Raw genomic sequence first — 18810 nt, forward strand, 5'->3', positions numbered from 1 at the left:
AGAACATGGATGCAGGTCTCATCTACAGTCCATCAGCCCACAGCACGAGAGCAATGTCAGCTCAGTTTACTGGATATTATCTGTAGCTGCTCGCTTTCAATTAATCTATTACAACACCCAGACCCCTAGCGACATCAAGACTTAGTCCTACAAACTTGAAACAACACAAACATGAAATAAAAATATATACTATCATAACAAGCAAATGGGTTTGAATAGGGATGAATAGTGATCACAATAAATGCGATGATGCGTAACACAGTGTTTGTTATCATCAATGGCTTGATAATGACATCTATTTTCTTCAGTAGCTCAGAAGTGAACTTGGAAGCATCACTATGTTCTACGTGGAGGACGGTAGTGACTGCTTTCACCATGTCACCTCCTTTAACCCAGGAGGGGTACATGAACCAGGAGGAGACCTATATTAGAACCCCGGGAGAGCACACAGAGCCGCCGCATCAGATAACCCCTCACTTAGCGACAGGGCCCCGGTGTGGTCTTTGCCAGGCTGCGAACCAAACACAGAGAGCTAACCAGTACACAGCCTGAAGACAGCTCTGCAGGTCATTCATGAGGCCTGGAGGGGTCATTGAATGTGGTAATAAAACCCCACATATATATATATATATATTTTTTTCTTTCTTTTTTCTGCCATTCTCCACAGGACATTTATTTATTTGAGTTTGAAACCGTGGTATGTAAATTTAAACTTGGTTGACTTGGTTTAACATATCAAGACACAATAATAACAAAACCTGTATTCAGGTTCCAACCCAATCCTTGCACAAATTAATCAGATAATTAATATTCAGACTAACCCGACTGCTGGGACAATTGTATTCAGACATTCTGAGTGGCCTTGTCTTACCTCTCCAGCTGCAGACCTTCTATCAGGGAGAACCAGAGTGTTCCCATTGCTCCCCGGGACTATAGTAGATCCTATACTCATTCTGGGTCCAACTAACATGTAGCGTTTCTCTCCAGATCTGTACTGGATGCTGTGACACAGAGTTCCATCATAGTTTGTTTCAGGTAAATACTTGGAGGATACGTCCGTGGTTTTAGAGCACTGCATTGCAATCAGCACAATAATACTGATGAGGAAAAGAGTTGAAACTGAAGCCAGAGTTATCATTAAATAAAATGTCACGCCACTGTCCCCAATGTCAGTCGCTGCACTTTTCACATCAGAAGCTGAAATGGCCTCTTTGGGCTCCACCAGCTTGACAACCACAGTAGCTGTTGCTGAGAGTGACACGTTCCCATTGTCTTTGACCAGTATGACCAGTTTATGTTGAGCCTCGTCTGTCTCTGTGAATGAGCGCAGTGTTCTTATCCGTCCAGTATAGCGGTCCAAACCAAAGAGACTGTGGTCACTCACTTCCTGTAGTGAGAATAACAGCCAGCCGTTGTATCCTATATCAGCATCGTAGGCTCTCACTTTAGTCACCAGGTGGCCTGCAGGAACATTGCGAGGAACCTCCTCTACTCCTTCAGCAGAACCGTTAGAGCTGACCGGATGTAAGATAACCGGAGGGTTGTCGTTCTGGTCCAGAAGAAACACGTTCACCGAAACGTTACTGCTTAAAGACGGACTTCCAGAGTCTGTTGCCACAACATGGAATCTAAACGTTTTTAATTTTTCAAAGTCAAAACTTTTCACTGCCAATATCTCTCCAGTCTCATGGTTGATATTAAGATAGGAGGCAAGTTTGTTTTCATCTCTTCCCTCTCTTGGAATATGATAGGAGACCACAGCATTATCACCTTTATCTCGGTCTGAGGCCATCACTGAGAATATAGGGGCGCCCGGAGCATTGTTCTCACTCATGTAAAATGTGTACGGGCTGTGTGAAAACACAGGGCCGTTATCGTTGACGTCAGACACAACGATGGCTATGGTCTTCATGGAGGAGAGCGCGGGAGAACCAGCGTCTTTTACCACCACTGTGACGTCATAATAAGACCGATGCTCTCTGTCCAGCAACGATTTGGTGACGACGGAATACATGTTGTCCTGTAAGGAGGGCGTTAACGTGAAAGGCACGTCCTCTTTAATCGAGCAGAGGACTTTCCCGTTTAAACCAGAATCCAAGTCACTGAGTGTGATGAGTGCGACGGTAGTTCCTGTTTTAGAATCCTCTGGAATGGCGTTTAAAAAAGAGGTTACCTCTATTTCAGGTGTGTTGTCGTTTACGTCAACAACTTTTATGACGACGCTCGTGTCTGCTTTTAAAGGAAAGACCCCCCTATCCGATGCCCTGATATCGATCTCATAACGATCCTTTTGTTCGAAATCGATCAAGCCCTTCACAGTTACTTCGCCTGTATTGGTGTTTATGTCGAAAAGCTCCAGCAATTCGCTGTTGACATTGTTTCCTAGTGAATAGAATACCTCTCCGTTCAGACCGTCGTCTAAATCCGTGGCGTTCACATGAATCACTGTTGTGCCTATAGGTGAATTTTCCTTTAGCATGGCTGAATATGATTCTTTTGTGAACACTGGCATATTGTCATTCGCATCCAAAACTTCTACAAATATTACTGTGGACCCTGAACGTTGAGGTTTTCCTCCATCGCTGGCAGACAGCGTCAATTTATGACGTCTGGCAGTTTCTCTATCAAGCGATTTGTGTAAATGCAAAACGGGAATTTTACCATCGTTGCCCCTATCCTTAACCTCTAAACGAAAATGATCATTTTGGCTGAGTTTGTATTGATGGATTGAATTCAAACCGCTGTCTGAATCTCGCGCAGGGCGCAGTTGAAATCGTTCCCCAGGTAAGGCCGACTCGAAAATCTCCAACAGCGTTTCCTTCTCTGGAAAGCTGGGGCTGTGGTCGTTCACATCTAGCACCTCAACTGTAGCATAATGGATTTCCAGTGGGTTCTCAAGCACGGTTTTTAAGTTGATCACACACGTATTGCTTCGCCCGCACACCTCTTCCCGGTCTATTTGTTTGTTGGTATATAAAACACCATCAGTCTGGTTTAGCTGAAACAAGGCGTCGTTGGGGCCAGACGCGATACGAAAACCCCGGACTTTTAACGAACTGACATCCAGCCCTAGGTCCTTCGCTACGTTCCCAACCAGCGTGCCCCCCTTGAGTTCTTCTGTGATGGAATATCTGATTTGTCCGGAGGTGACGTTCCAGAACAGAACGAATACAGTGAAAATCGTGGCGAGTTGCTCCCGCCATGCTTCGTGTCGCGATATTGCCATGCTGCTGAAATAAGGAATCATCCACACGAACAAATGCTTCGTAGCCTATGTTAAAAACCCACACAATAAAAACAAAAATCCATCATATAGTCCAGATCCACAACGTGTATATGTCCTGAGGAACGCCAATAGATGTTGTCCTTACTGTAACTGTACTCCTAAAACACTAACTCAGCTTTAACTGTAGTCATGAGGAACGATACTGACTGGCCAAGCCAAGGGGCAGGGTTCTACTTTGATATATGCCTATTGATGCAATGGGTACCAAAACGTCATGGCACATGCGCGCTGACATTATGCGATCTCGCGTTTCATTGCACGATACAGGTGTCGGTCACCCATTTTACGCACGAATAAGACCGATGGAACGATGTCCTGCCATTATTATATTTTTTATGTCCCGTACCTGGTTACGCTACCTGGTCGGTGGGTACAGTAGGCTATTCACTTCTTATTATATTTGCTTGAGTATTCTTTTTTTATTGAAGGTTACTCTTGAGAGTGCCCCAAATTAACTATTATACCATACGACGAGCAATGATATACACACACGCGCGCACACACACACACACACACACACACACACACACACACACACACACACACACACACACACACACACACACACACACACACACACACACACACACATACACATACACATACACACACACACACACACACACGCACGCATCGCCATTAATGTTCTTACCTCCGCAGATGTACTCCTCCTGTCAGGGACCACTAGAGTGTTCCCATTGCTCCCCGGGACTATAGTAGATCCTATACTCATTCTGGGTCCAACTAACATGTAGCGTTTCTCTCCAGATCTGTACTGGATGCTGTGACACAGAGTTCCATCATAGTTCGGCTCTTGTATAAACTTTGAAGAGCAGTCTGTAGATTTCGAGCACTGCATGGCTATCAATACGATAATACTGAGGATAAAAAGCACAGAAACTAAGCCCAAAGTTATTATGAGATAAAACGATAGATTATTCTCGTTGTCAATCGTTGCTGAACTTTTCACATCAGAAGCTGAAATGGCCTCTTTGGGCTCCACGAGCTTGACAACCACAGTAGCTGTTGCTGAGAGTGACACGTTCCCATTGTCTTTGACCAGTATGACCAGTTTATGTTGAGCTTCGTCTGTCTCTGTGAATGAGCGCAGTGTTCTTATCCGTCCAGTATAGCGGTCCAAACCAAAGAGACTGTGGTCACTCACTTCCTGTAGTGAGAATAACAGCCAGCCGTTGTATCCTATATCAGCATCGTAGGCTCTCACTTTAGTCACCAGGTGACCCGTGTGGACGTTACGGGGAATGTCCACCTCCCCCTCGCTTGTGCCGTTAGTACGTGGGGGATACAGGATGACGGGAGTGTTGTCATTCTGGTCCAGGATGAACACATAAACGGTGACGTTACTACTCAGTGGCGGCCTTCCAGAATCTGTTGCAATAACTTGAAAGTTAAACGTCTTTGACGTTTCGAAATCAAAGCTTTTTAATGCCGAAACATCCCCATTTTGCGAATTTATATTTAGAAATGACACCAGCTTATCGTCTTCACGGCCTGCCCTCCCGATGTGAAATGAAATTGCTGCGTTTTGGTTCTCGTCTCGATCAAAAGCCCCTACGTTGAATATGGAAGCGCCCGGGCCGTTATTCTCAGTTAGATAAAACGTATACGGACTCCGTGAGAACTCTGGACTGTTGTCATTTACATCTGACACGACAACGCTCATTGACTTTTCGGATGATAGGGCAGGCTTGCCCGCATCCCTTGCGACTATCGTTAGGTCGTAATGTGCCTGCTTCTCTCTATCGAGCAGCGACTTGGTCACTAACGAATACATGTTTTCTTCTAAGGAGGGGGATAAGGTGAAAGGGGTGATTTCTCTAATGGAACAAGTCACTTTCCCGTTGAGGCCGGAGTCAGAATCAATCACACTTATGAGGGCGACTGTGGTCCCCGGCCTGGAATCCTCAGCAATGGCGCTGGAGAATGATGTCACCTCAATCTCTGGCGCATTGTCGTTTACGTCAACAATTTTAATAATGACGCTCTTCTCTGAGGTGAGGGGCGCAAGCCCTCTGTCCGATGCTTGTATTTCAATTTCATATTTGTCCTTGTGTTCATAGTCAATAAGGCCTTTTACAATTATTTCACCTGTTAGCTGATTAATATCAAAGAGCTTGAATAGTCTGTTATTCACACTGTTTCCAAATGAATAAATTACCTGTCCATTTGGACCGTCATCTAAATCACTTGCATTTACTTGTATTACTGTACTGCCGATCGCCGCGTTTTCATTGAGAAGCACCGAATAAACATCTTTAGAAAAAACCGGGGTATTGTCGTTGACATCCAGTACATCCACTCGAATGCTCATTTCACCAGATTTCGGTGGTTTCCCCCCGTCCAAAGCGGTCAGCAACATTGCATGACTTTTTTCCACTTCTCTATCTAACGACTTTTGTAAAACTAATATTGGTATTTTGCCATCTTCTCCCTTATCTTTCACTTCCAAACGGAAATGATCATTATGGCTCAGTTTATATTTTTGGACAGAAAACTGACCACCGTCTGGATCCCGTGACGCCTGCAGCTGAAAGCGCGCTCCAGGTAGAACAGACTCGGAAATCTCTAACGTTTTCTCTTTCTCTGGAAAGCTTGGCGAATGGTCGTTCATATCCAGCACCTCCACCCCAACATAATGCACCTCCAGTGGATTCTCGAGCACCGTTTTCAGATTGATTAAACACGCACTAGTCCTCTCGCATACCTCTTCCCTGTCGATCTTGCGATTCACATACAAAACGCCGTCGACTTGATTCACGTAGAAAAGTGGATCGGAAGAACCAGAAACGATGCGGTATTTCCTTTCTTTTAATTTGCTCTTATCCAGCCCTAAATCCTTGGCCACATTTCCAACGACAGTTCCTTCATTCACTTCCTCAGAAATGGAATATCGTATTTGTGCCGATGTCGTACTCCAGAAAAGAATCACCGTAACCAAGAAAGCGATCCACAGCTCGCGCTTTCTTTGTTCCATGACGAACAGACGGCACAAACTCCTTCAATATAATATTAGCCGCTGTTGTGGTCAATATAGCCATACACGCGAAAATGATTCTGCTCAACAAACGGTAAAATGCAAGATTATAGTCCTACTGTTGCTCGTACGATCAGATATCATTCTGCCCTCATCGAAACAATACGTCTTTTAAGGGGTGGGCGAACAATTTGACGACTGGAATGAATGCCGGCGTCGCCCTTCCTCTGGCACAGTGACACCATGCGACCCTTTGGTGAATAACATACAGTACAATGAGCCTCTCCACTCCTCGTCTAATTGTGTTTAACAAATTATCAAATTTGTGGACCTGAATAGAAAGTGGTTGCGCGTCCGACTTCAGCACCACGGACAGCGGCTCTAAGTCATTGAGACGTCAAGCTTTGACGAACATTGAGAGAGAAACCAGGAATGTCTCCGAGCAAAAAAGTGCCACAAATGAAAATAAATCCAATACTTATGTTTGAAATATTGATTTAAAATCACACAGGTCAGCAATCTTACCTCAACAGATGTGCTCCTCCTGTCAGGGACCACCAGAGTGTTCCCATTGCTCCCCGGGACTATAGTAGATCCTATACTCATTCTGGGTCCAACTAACATGTAGCGTTTCTCTCCAGATCTGTACTGGATGCTGTGACACAGAGTTCCATCGTAGTTGGTTTCTGGTAAATACTTGGAGGATACGTCCGTGGTTTTAGAGCACTGCATTGCAATCAGCACAATAATACTGATGAGGAAAAGAGTTGAAACTGAAGCCAGAGTTATCATTAAATAAAATGTCACGCCACTGTCCCCATTGTCAGTCGCTGCACTTTTCACATCAGAAGCTGAAATGGCCTCTTTGGGCTCCACGAGCTTGACAACCATAGTAGCTGTTGCTGAGAGCGATACGTTCCCATTGTCTTTGACCAGTATGACCAGTTTATGTTGAGCCTCGTCTGTCTCTGTGAAGGAGCGCAGTGTTCTTATCCGTCCAGTATAGCGGTCCAAACCAAAGAGACTGTGGTCACTCACTTCCTGTAGTGAGAATAACAGCCAGCCGTTGTAACCTATATCAGCATCGTAGGCTCTCACTTTAGTCACCAGGTGGCCTGCAGGAACATTTCGAGGAACCTCCTCTACTCCCTCAGCAGAACCGTTAGAGCTGAGTGGATGTAAGATAACTGGAGGGTTGTCGTTCTGGTCCAGAAGAAACACGTTCACAGAAACGTTACTGCTTAAAGACGGACTTCCAGAGTCTGTTGCCACAACGTGGAATCTAAAATTTTTTAACTTTTCAAAGTCAAAACTCTTTAAAGCCAATATATCTCCGTTTACAGGGTTAATGTTTAAAAAGGAAGATAAAAGATTGTCTCCGCCCCTAAAGATATGGTAGGAAATAAGCGCGTTATCCCCTTCGTCTTGATCAGTCGCCTGCACTTTGAATATGGAGTCTCCAGGAGAATTGTTCTCAGTAAGATAGAATGTATAGGGACTCAGTAGAAACTGGGGTCTGTTGTCGTTCACATCTGATATATCGATCCGGATAGTCTTTTCAGAGGACAAGGATGGCTCACCTGCGTCTTTAGCGATGATTGTAACATCGTATTGTGATTGTTTCTCTCGGTCTAAAGGGGTTTTGGTTACTACGGAGAACATGTTATTCTGTACAGATGGATTCAGTGTAAACGGAACATCTTGGTTTATAAAACATAACACCTTTCCGTTGATACCGGAGTCTGAGTCCTTCACTGTAATTACAGCCACTGTGGTCCCTGACTTAGTATTTTCTGGGACAGTTTTTGAAAATGACATCAATTCTATCTCTGGTGCATTGTCGTTCAAATCAATGATATTAATAATCACACTTTTATCCGTTTTCAATGCAACTGACCCTTTGTCTGATGCCTGTATGTCTATCTCATATCTGTTACGCTCTTCAAAATCTAAGATTCCTGACACTGTTAGTTCTCCATTTAATGAATTTAAATCAAAATATGCCTGCACCTCTCCATCCACATCATTACCAAATGAATACACAACCTCTCCATTAGCACCATCATCCAGGTCTGTTGCATTAACTTTTATAATAGTAGTGCCTATAGCAGTGTTTTCCTGCAGCTGCACAGAGTAAGAGTCCTTGGTAAAGACTGGGTGATTATCATTGACATCACCTACAACTATTGATATTTTCATTTCACCAGACTTTGGAGGTTTACCTCCATCGATAGCAGTCAGTAGTAAATTATGGCCTTTAACTGATTCTCTATCCAGAGATTTTTGAAGAATTAAAACGGGTGTTTTACGGTTTTCGCCACGATCTTTTACCTCCAAACGAAAATGTTCATTCTGATTTATTTTATATTGCTGGACAGATAATAATCCACTGTCGGCGTCACGCGCAGCTTGCAACTGAAATCGCGCTCCTGGTAACGCAGATTCGAAAATCTCTAACAATATTTCATTTTCGGGGAACCTGGGATCGTTGTCGTTCACATCCAGCACTTCCACAGCAACATAATGGACCTCTAGCGGGTGTTCCAGAGCAGTTTTCAGTTCTATTACACAGGCTTTGCTTCTCTCGCATACCTCCTCCCTGTCTATTTTCCGGTTCACATACAAAGTGCCATCATCTTGATTAACCTGGAATAGTGGCTCCGTCGAGCCGTGGACTATCCGATAGCCTCTGTTTCTCAACGTGCTCTTGTCGATTCCTAAATCCTTAGCGATGTGTCCGACAACAGTCCCTTCTTTAACCTCCTCAGCGATGGAGTATCGTATCTGAGCGAAAGAAACGCTTCTGAAGGCAACCATAGCGAAAAAACAGGAAAGCCACAGCCATCGCTCTCTCCACGTCCGCTGTCCTCTTTGTTCCATTGCGGTATAAATATAGACGAAACCTAAATGTAAAACATACATTCCAGAGCCAGACTATCCCTTGCCATCTTGGTAGTTCGAAAATGGGCTATTATTAAACAAATATTTAGCAGCCGTGTGGATCCTTGTTATCCCCCAAATGCCGCTACTCCGCACAATGGTTTATCTCACTCCAAAATCTCAACGTGAACAAGGATGGGCTTATCAACTGTGGCCAACACGCTGCAAAAGCGTTATCTGGCTTCCTACTGACACCACGTGAGGCACACTAATATTGCAGGTCATGATTTTTTTACAAACTATCGAATTATGTTGAAAAGAGAACTGTTAAAACAAATCAATTTCATCTAAACTTTTTTTCTCAAAATAATCTATCTCTTAAGATATTTTGAAAATGAATAACCTGCACACATTTCAATCGCACAATAGTTTCAATAGCAATCATAAAATTAATTAGCAAATATGTATTTATCAGCACCATGGACAGCGTTGATTCTTATGGGAATTTCTACTGCAACGAAAATAAATATAGTAAATCACTTCGAATTACCTTTGAATACGGCTCAAATTAAATACAACATGATTGATGACACAGTAGACCAAACCGTTAGGGGAAAACCTGACTCAATAAATTTGTTTTATCGTCGTTTCTTACCTCAGCAGATGTGCTCCTCCTGTCAGGGACCACTAGGGTGTTCCCATTGCTCCCCGGGACTATAGTAGATCCTATACTCATTCTGGGTCCAACTAACATGTAGCGTTTCTCTCCAGATCTGTACTGGATGCTGTGACACAGAGTTCCATCATAGTTGGTTTCCGGTAAATACTTGGAGGATACGTCTGTGGTTTTAGAGCACTGCATTGCAATAAGCCCAATAATACTGATAAGGAAAAGTGTTGAAACTGAAGCCAGAGTTATCATTAAATAAAATGTCACGCCGCTATCCCCAATGTCAGTCGTTGCACTTTTCACATCAGAAGCTGAAATGGCCTCTTTGGGCTCCACCAGCTTGACAACCACAGTTGCTGTTGCTGAGAGTGACACGTTCCCATTGTCTTTGACCAGTATGACCAGTTTATGTTGAGTCTCGTCTGTCTCTGTGAATGAGCGCAGTGTTCTTATCCGTCCAGTATAGCGGTCCAAACCAAAGAGATTGTGGTCACTCACTTCCTGTAGTGAGAATAACAGCCAGCCGTTGTATCCTATATCAGCATCGTATGCTCTCACTTTGTTCACCAGGTGGCCTGCAGGAACATTGCGAGGAACCTCCTCTACTCCTTCAGCAGAACCGTTTGAGCTGACCGGATGTAAGATAACCGGAGGGTTGTCGTTCTGGTCCAGAAGAAACACGTTCACCGAAACGTTACTGCTTAAAGACGGACTTCCAGAGTCAGTTGCCACAACGTGGAATCTAAACATTTTTAATTTTTCAAAGTCAAAACTCTTTAAAGCCGAGATATCTCCGTTTACAGGGTTAATGTTTAAAAAGGAAGATAACAGATTGTCTCCGCCCCTAAAGATATGGTAGGAAATAAGCGCGTTATCCCCTTCGTCTTGATCAGTCGCCTGCACTTTGAATATGGAGTCTCCAGGAGAATTGTTCTCAGTAAGATAGAAAGTATAGGGACTAAGAAGAAACTGGGGGCTGTTGTCGTTCACATCTGATATATCGATCCGGATAGTCTTTTCAGAGGACAAGGATGGAACACCTGCGTCTTGAGCGATGATTGTAACATCGTAATATGGATGTTTCTCTCGATCTAAAGGTGTTTTTGTAACCATAGAGAACATGTTATTCTGGACTGATGGAGTCAGTGTAAACGGAACATCTTGGTGTATAAAACAGAGCACCTTTCCGTTGATACCGGAGTCTGAGTCCTTCACTGTAATGACAGCCACTGTTGTCCCTGACTTAGAATCTTCAGGAAGGGCTTTGGAATATGAATTTACTTCTATCTCGGGTGCATTGTCGTTGACATCGATGATATTAATAATCACACTCTTGTCACTTGTTAAAGGAGCAGGTCCTTTGTCTGATGCCTGGATGTCAATCTCATATCTCTTTCGCTCTTCAAAATCTAAGATTCCTGAAACTTTTAATTCCCCTGTTATTGCATTTAAATCAAAATATTCCCGGACTTTTCCGTGCACATCACCACTAAATGAATATACAACTTCGCCATTAGCACCATCATCCAGGTCAGTTGCATTAACTTGTATAATAGTAGTGCCTATAGATGTGTTTTCCTGCAGCTGCACAGAGTAAGAGTCCTTGGTAAAGACTGGATGGTTATCGTTTACATCAACAATTTCTACTGTTATTTTCATTTCACCGGACTTTGGGGGTTTACCTCCATCGGTAGCAGTCAAAAGTAAATTATGTATTTTAACTGATTCTCTATCAAGTGACTTTTGGAGGATTAAAATTGGAGTCTTCCTATCCTCACCACGATCTTTAACCTCCAAACGAAAATGTTCATTAGGACTTAATTTATATTGCTGAACGGATAATAATCCACTGTCCCCATCGTGCGCGGCGTGGAGTTGAAAACGCGCCCCTGGTAACGCAGATTCAGAAATCTCAATTTTTTTTTCTTTTTCGGGAAAGCCAGGAGCGTTGTCGTTCACATCCAACACTTCCACCGCTACATAATGAACCTCTAGCGGGTTATCCAGAAATGTTTTCAGTTCTATTACACAGGCTTTGCTTCTCTCGCACACCTCCTCCCTGTCTATTTTACGGTTCACATACAAAATGCCATCGTCTTGATTAACCTGGAATAGGGGCTCCGTAGAGCCGTGGACAATACGATAGCCTCTGTTTCTCAGTGTCCTCTTGTCGAGTCCTAAATCCTTAGCGATGTGTCCAACAACAGTCCCTTCTTGAACTTCCTCAGCGATGGAATATCGTATCTGAGCCAAAGAAACACTTCTAAAGGCAACCATAGCGAAAAAACAGGAAAGCCACAGCCATCGCTCCCTCCACGTCCGCCGTCCTCTTTGTTCCATTGCGAGAGATATTTAGACGACAACGTCAATCAAAAATATATATTCCACAATAATATCCTTTATCAACCTCCCAGTATGAAAAATGCATAAGATGTTATTCAACAAATATTTAAAAGCAGTGCGGATCCTATTTATTCCTCTCACGCCACTCCCTCACAATGGTTTAGCGCACTCCAAAATCTCGACGTGAACAAGGATGGGCTTATCAGCTGTGGCCAACACGCTGCAGAACCGTTATCCGGCTTCCTACTGACACCACGTGAGGCTCAATGTTATTGCAGGGTATAGACTTTTACAAAGGGTTTCGAATTATAATGAAAGAAGACCTGTTAAAAACTCAAACTAATTTAAATTACTCTTCTAAAAATAAAATATCGTTGACAATATTTAGAATATGGATGAAGTGCACGTTTTAATCGCACGGTAATAGCAGGAAAGGAACCATCAAGTTATTAATGATCACAACTTCTTGTTTTCAAAACCATGGACAGCGTTGATTCTTCTTAGAGATCCACAAAAACGAAAGTAAATATGCTAAGTAACTTGGATTTAACTTTGAATACAGCCGATATTAAACAACAAATTATGGATGATACATTCAACCAAACTGTTAGGGGTGAAGCTTACACATTAAAATGTGTGTGATTGTCATTTCTTACCTCAGCAGAAGTACTCCTCCTGTCAGGGACCACTAGAGTGTTCCCATTGCTCCCCGGGACTATAGTAGATCCTATACTCATTCTGGGTCCAACTAACATGTAGCGTTTCTCTCCAGATCTGTACTGGATGCTGTGACACAGAGTTCCATCATAGTTTGTTTCAGGTAAATACTTGGAGGATACGTCCGTGGTTTTAGAGCACTGCATTGCAATCAGCACAATAATACTGATGAGGAAAAGAGTTGAAACTGAAGCCAGAGTTATCATTAAATAAAATATCACGCCACTATCCCCAATGTCTGTCACTGCACTTTTCACATCAGAAGCTGAAATGGCCTCTTTGGGCTCCACCAGCTTAACAACAACAGTAGCTGTTGCTGAGAGTGACACGTTCCCATTGTCTTTGACCAGTATGACCAGTTTATGTTGAGCCTCGTCTGTCTCTGTGAAGGAGCGCAGTGTTCTTATCCGTCCAGTATAGCGGTCCAAACCAAAGAGACTGGGGTCACTCACTTCCTGTAGTGAGAATAACAGCCAGCCGTTGTATCCTATGTCAGCATCGTAGGCTCTCACTTTAGTCACCAGGTGGCCTGCAGGAACATTGCGAGGAACCTCCTCTACTCCTTCAGCAGAACCGTTAGAGCTGACGGGATGTAAGATAACCGGAGGGTTGTCGTTCTGGTCCAGAAGAAACACGTTCACCGAAACGTTACTGCTTAAAGACGGACTTCCAGAGTCTGTTGCCACAACGTGGAATCTAAAATTTTTCGATTTTTCAAAGTCAAAACTTTTTAAAGCTGAGATTTCTCCGTTTACAGGGTTAATGTTTAAAAAGGAAGCTAAAAGATTGTCTCCGCCCTTTAAGATAAGGTAGGAAATAAGTGCGTTATTCCCTTCATCTTGATCAGTCGCCTGCACCTTGAACACGGAGGCTCCAGGAGAATTGTTCTCAGTAAGATAGAAGGTATAGGGACTCAGTAGAAACTGGGGGCTGTTGTCGTTCACATCTGATATATCGATCCGGATAGTCTTTTCAGAGGACAAGGATGGCTCACCTGCGTCTTTAGCAATGATCGTAACATCGTATTGAGATTGCTTCTCTCGATCTAAAGTTTTTTTGGTTACTATGGAGAACATGTTAGTCTGTACAGATGGAGTCAGTGTAAACGGAACATCTTTGTTCATAAAACATAGCACCTTTCCGTTGATACCAGAGTCTGAGTCCTTCACTGTAATTACAGCCACTGTTGTCCCTGACTTAGAATCTTCTGGAAGGGATTTGGAATATGACATCACTTCTATCTCGGGTGCGTTGTCGTTCACATCAATTATATTAATAATCACACTTTTATCAGTTGTAAATGCAACTGCCCCTTTGTCTGATGCCTGGATGTCAATCTCATATCTGTTACGCTCTTCATAATCTATGATTCCTGAAACTTTTAATTCCCCTGTTATTGCATTTAATTCAAAATATTCCCGCACTTTTCCGTGCACATCATCACTAAATGAATACACAACCTCTCCATTAGCACCATCATCCAGGTCAGTTGCATTGACTTGTATAATAGTAGTGCCTGTAGCAGTGTTTTCCTGCAGCTGCACAGAGTAAGAGTCCTTGGTAAAGACGGGGTGATTATCATTGACATCACCTACTACTACTGTTATTTTAATTTCTCCCGACTTTGGGGGTTTACCTCCGTCTATAGCAGTCAGAAGTAAATTATGTATTTTAACTGATTCTCTATCCAGTAACTTTTGGAGGATTAAAATTGGCGTCTTCCTATCTTCACCACGATCTTTAACCTCCAAGCGAAAGTGTTCATTAGGGCTCAATTTGTACTGCTGAACAGATAATAATCCGCTGTCCCCATCGTGCGCGGCGTGTATTTGAAATCGAGCTCCTGGTAACGCAGATTCAGAAATCTCGATTTTTTTTTCGTTTTCGGGGAAGATGGGTGCGTTGTCGTTATTATCCAACACTTCGACTGCTACATAATGGACCTCTAGCGGGTTCTCTAGAACAGTTTTCAGTTCTATTACACAGGCTTTGCTTCTCTCGCATACCTCCTCCCGGTCTATTTTCTGGTTCACATACAGAACGCCATCGTCTTGATTAACCTGGAAGAGGGGCTCCGTTGAGCCGTGGACTATACGATAGCCTCTATTTCTCAATGTGCCCTTGTCGAGTCCTAAATCCTTAGCGATGTGTCCAACAACAGTCCCTTCTTTAACCTCCTCAGCGATGGAATATCGTATCTGAGCCAAAGAAACGCTTCTCAAGGCAACCATAGCGAAAAAACAGGAAAGCCACAGCCATCGCTCCCTCCACGTCCCCTGTCCTCTTTGTTCCATTGCGAATGAAATGTAGACGACAACTTAGATCTAAAATATGTATTCCGCCAACAGGATATCCTTTGCCATCATCGTGGAATGAAAAAGTATAAGCTTTAATCCAACAAATGTTTAGAAGCCGTGCAGATCCTATTATTCATCAAACACCGAAACGCACAATGGTTTCCTGCACTTCAAAATCTCGACGTGAAAGAGGATGGGCTTATCAGCGTTGGCCAACACGCTGCAGAACCGTTTTACCGGCTTCTTACTGACACGCCGTGATGCTCAATGTTATTGCAGGGTATAGACTTAAGCAAAAAATCATGGAACCATAAAGAAGCAAAACCTGTTAATTAACACAAACTCTTTTTAAATGTTTTTCGTAATTTAAAGTGACCTATAAAATATTTAGAAATGGTCGACGTGCAAATGTTTTAATTGCACGATAGAAGCAAGCAGGACCCATCAAGTTATTCACAATTAAACACGTATTTTTAAGGACCATGGACAGCGTTGATTCTTCAGGGAGATTCCATGAGAACGAAAATAAGTAACTTGGAATTTACTTTGATTGCGGCTGAAATTAAATGACAAATGATGGATGATACCGTCGACCAAACTGTAAGGGAAGTATCAGACTCAATAAATGAGAGTGATTGTAATTCCTTACCTCAGCCGATGTACTCCTCCTGTCAGGGACCACTAGGGTGTTCCCATTGCTCCCCGGGACTATAGTAGATCCTATACTCATTCTGGGTCCAACTAACATGTAGCGTTTCTCTCCAGATCTGTACTGGATGCTGTGACACAGAGTTCCGTCATAGTTTGTTTCTGGTAAATACTTGGAGGATACGTCCGTGGTTTTAGAGCACTGCATTGCAATCAGCACAATGATGCTGATGAGGAAAAGAGTTGAAACTGAAGCCAGAGTTATCATCAAATAAAATGTCACGCCACTATCCCCAATGTCAGTCGATGCACTTTTCACATCAGAAGCTGAAATGGCCTCTTTGGGCTCCACCAGCTTGACAACCACAGTAGCTGTTGCTGAGAGTGACACGTTCCCATTGTCTTTGACCAGTATGACCAGTTTATGTTGAGCCTCGTCTGTCTCTGTGAATGAGCGCAGTGTTCTTATCCGTCCAGTATAGCGGTCCAAACCAAAGAGACTGTGGTCACTCACTTCCTGTAGTGAGAACAACAGCCAGCCGTTGTATCCTATATCAGCATCGTAGGCTCTCACTTTAGTCACCAGGTGGCCTGCAGGAACATTGCGAGGAACCTCCTCTACTCCCTCAGCAGAACCGTTAGAGCTGACCGGATGTAAGATAACCGGAGGGTTGTCGTTCTGGTCCAGAAGAAACACGTTCACTGAAACGTTACTGCTTAAAGACGGACTTCCAGAGTCCATTACCACAACCTGGAATCTAAACGTTTTCAATTTTTCAAAGTCAAAACTCTTTAAAGCCGAGATATTTCCGTTTACAGGGTTAATGTTTAAAAAAGAAGATAACAGATTGTCTCCTCCCCTAAAGATATGGTAGGAAATAAGCGCGTTATCCCCTTCGTCCTGATCAGTCGCCTGCACTTTGAATATGAAGTCTCCAGGAGAATTGTTCTCAGTAAGATAGAAGGTATAGGGACTCAGAAGAAACTGGGGGCTGTTGTCGTTCACATCTGATATATCGATCCGGATAGTCTTTTCCGAGGACAAGGATGGCTCACCTGCGTCTGTAGCGATGATTGTAACGTCGTACTGAGATTGTTTCTCACGATCTAAAGGTGTTTTGGTTACTATGGAGAACATGTTATTCTGTACAGATGGAGTCAGTGTAAATGGAACATCTTGGTTAATGAAACATAGCACCTTTCCGTTGATACCGGAGTCTGAGTCCTTTACTGTTATAACAGCCACTGTTGTCCCTGACTTGGAATTTTCTGGAAGGGTTTTGGAAAAAGACGTCACTTCTATCTCTGGTACATTGTCGTTGATGTCAATAATATTAATAATCACTATTCTGTCACTTGTTAAAGGAGCTGTCCCTTTGTCTGATGCCTGTATGTCAATCTCATATCTGTTACGCTCTTCAAAATTCAACATTTCTACCACCGTTATTTCCCCTGTTAATGGATTCAAGTTAAAATGTGAACGCGCCTCTCCGTCGACGTCATTACCAAACGAATACACAACCTCTCCATTTAAACCGTCGTCCATATCTGTTGCATTCACTTGGATAATTGTAGTACCTATCAGGGTATTTTCATTAAGTTGTAAGGAATATGATTCCTTGGTGAACACAGGTGGGTTATCATTAACGTCAGATACATGTATTGTAATTTTCATTTCACCGGACTTGGGCGGTTTTCCTCCATCACTCGCAGTTAAAAGGAGGGTATGGATTTTAACTGATTCTCTATCCAGTGGCTTTTGGAGTATTAATATTGGAGTTTTCCGGTTTTCGCCGCGATCTTTCACCTCCAAACGAAAGTGTTCATTGTTACTGATTTTATACTGCTGAACGGATAATAAGCCACTGTCAGAATCCTGCGCACCTTGTAACTGAAATCGTGCCCCTGGTAACGCAGATTCAAAAATCTCTAACATCTTTTCCTTTTCGAGGAAGCTGGGAGCGTGGTCGTTCACATCCAACACTTCCACCGCCACATAGTGGACCTCTAGCGGGTTCTCCAGAGCAGTCTTAAGTTCAATTACACAGGCTTTGCTTCTCTCGCATACCTCCTCCCTGTCTATTTTCCGGTTCACATACAAAATGCCATCGTCTTGATTAACCTGGAATAGAGGCTCCGTCGAGCCGTGGACTATACGATAGCCTCTGCTTCTCAATGTGCTCTTGTCAAGTCCTAAATCCTTTGCGATGTGTCCAACAACAGTCCCTTCTTTAACCTCCTCAGCGATGGAATAGCGTATCTGAGCCAATGAAACGCTTCTAAAAGCAACCATCGCGAAAAAACAGGAAAGCCACAGCCATCGCTCCCTCCACGTCCGCCGTCCTCTTTGTTCCATTGCGAGAAAAATGTACACGACAACGTAAATCTAAAAAATAAAATCCACAGCCAGTTTATCCTTTGCCAACAGCATAGTTTGAAATCAGTATAGGCTATTATCCAACAAATTAAACGGGAGCTTTGCGTATCCTAGTCATTCATCCATCGCAGCTCCGGCACAATGGTTTAGCACACACACCAAAACCTCGACGTGAACAAGGATGGTCTTATCAGCTGTTGCCAACACGCTGCCGAACCATTTTCCGGCCCTTACTGACACCACGTGATGCTAAAAGTTATTACAGGGTTATTGCATTGAATTATAATGAAAAAATGCCTGTTAAAACGACTCAAACTCATTTAAATTATTGTTCTCAAAATTATATACTCGTTAAAATGTGTAAAAAATGTATAACTTGCAAATGTTTTAATCGCACGATTGTTGCAATCAAATGTTAATGATCAAATATGTATTTTTCAGCTCCACAGACAGCAAAGGTACTTATGGGAGTTTCCACAAGAAGAAAAATAAAGATGTAAGGGGTTTGGAATTTACTTTTATAGGGTTCAAAATAATTGACAAATGATGAAAGATACAGCAGACCGAAATGTTAAGGGGGATCCTTACTCAAAGAAA

At 43.0% G+C, this 18810-nt stretch overlaps 1 protein-coding gene across 22 annotated transcripts in view; it reads right to left on the reverse strand.

The window, feature by feature from the left end:
• The window catches only part of LOC132465813 (protocadherin alpha-C2-like), a 185000-nt gene that overhangs the window by 116590 nt on the left and 49600 nt on the right, over positions 1 to 18810 (reverse strand). The window contains exon 1 of one of the 22 annotated variants that reach the window (XM_060062634.1): positions 12831 to 15444. The exons of 13 other annotated variants lie outside the window; for them this stretch is intronic. In XM_060062634.1, the coding sequence (XP_059918617.1) occupies positions 12831 to 15185 (2355 nt within the window). In that variant the 5' untranslated portion in view covers positions 15186 to 15444. 8 more of the 22 variants (XM_060062635.1, XM_060062629.1, XM_060062647.1 and 5 more) reach the window with 8 other exon arrangements.

Source organism: Gadus macrocephalus, chromosome 10 (assembly GCF_031168955.1).
Source record: "Gadus macrocephalus chromosome 10, ASM3116895v1".
In the NCBI taxonomy this organism is placed as follows: domain Eukaryota; kingdom Metazoa; phylum Chordata; class Actinopteri; order Gadiformes; family Gadidae; genus Gadus; species Gadus macrocephalus.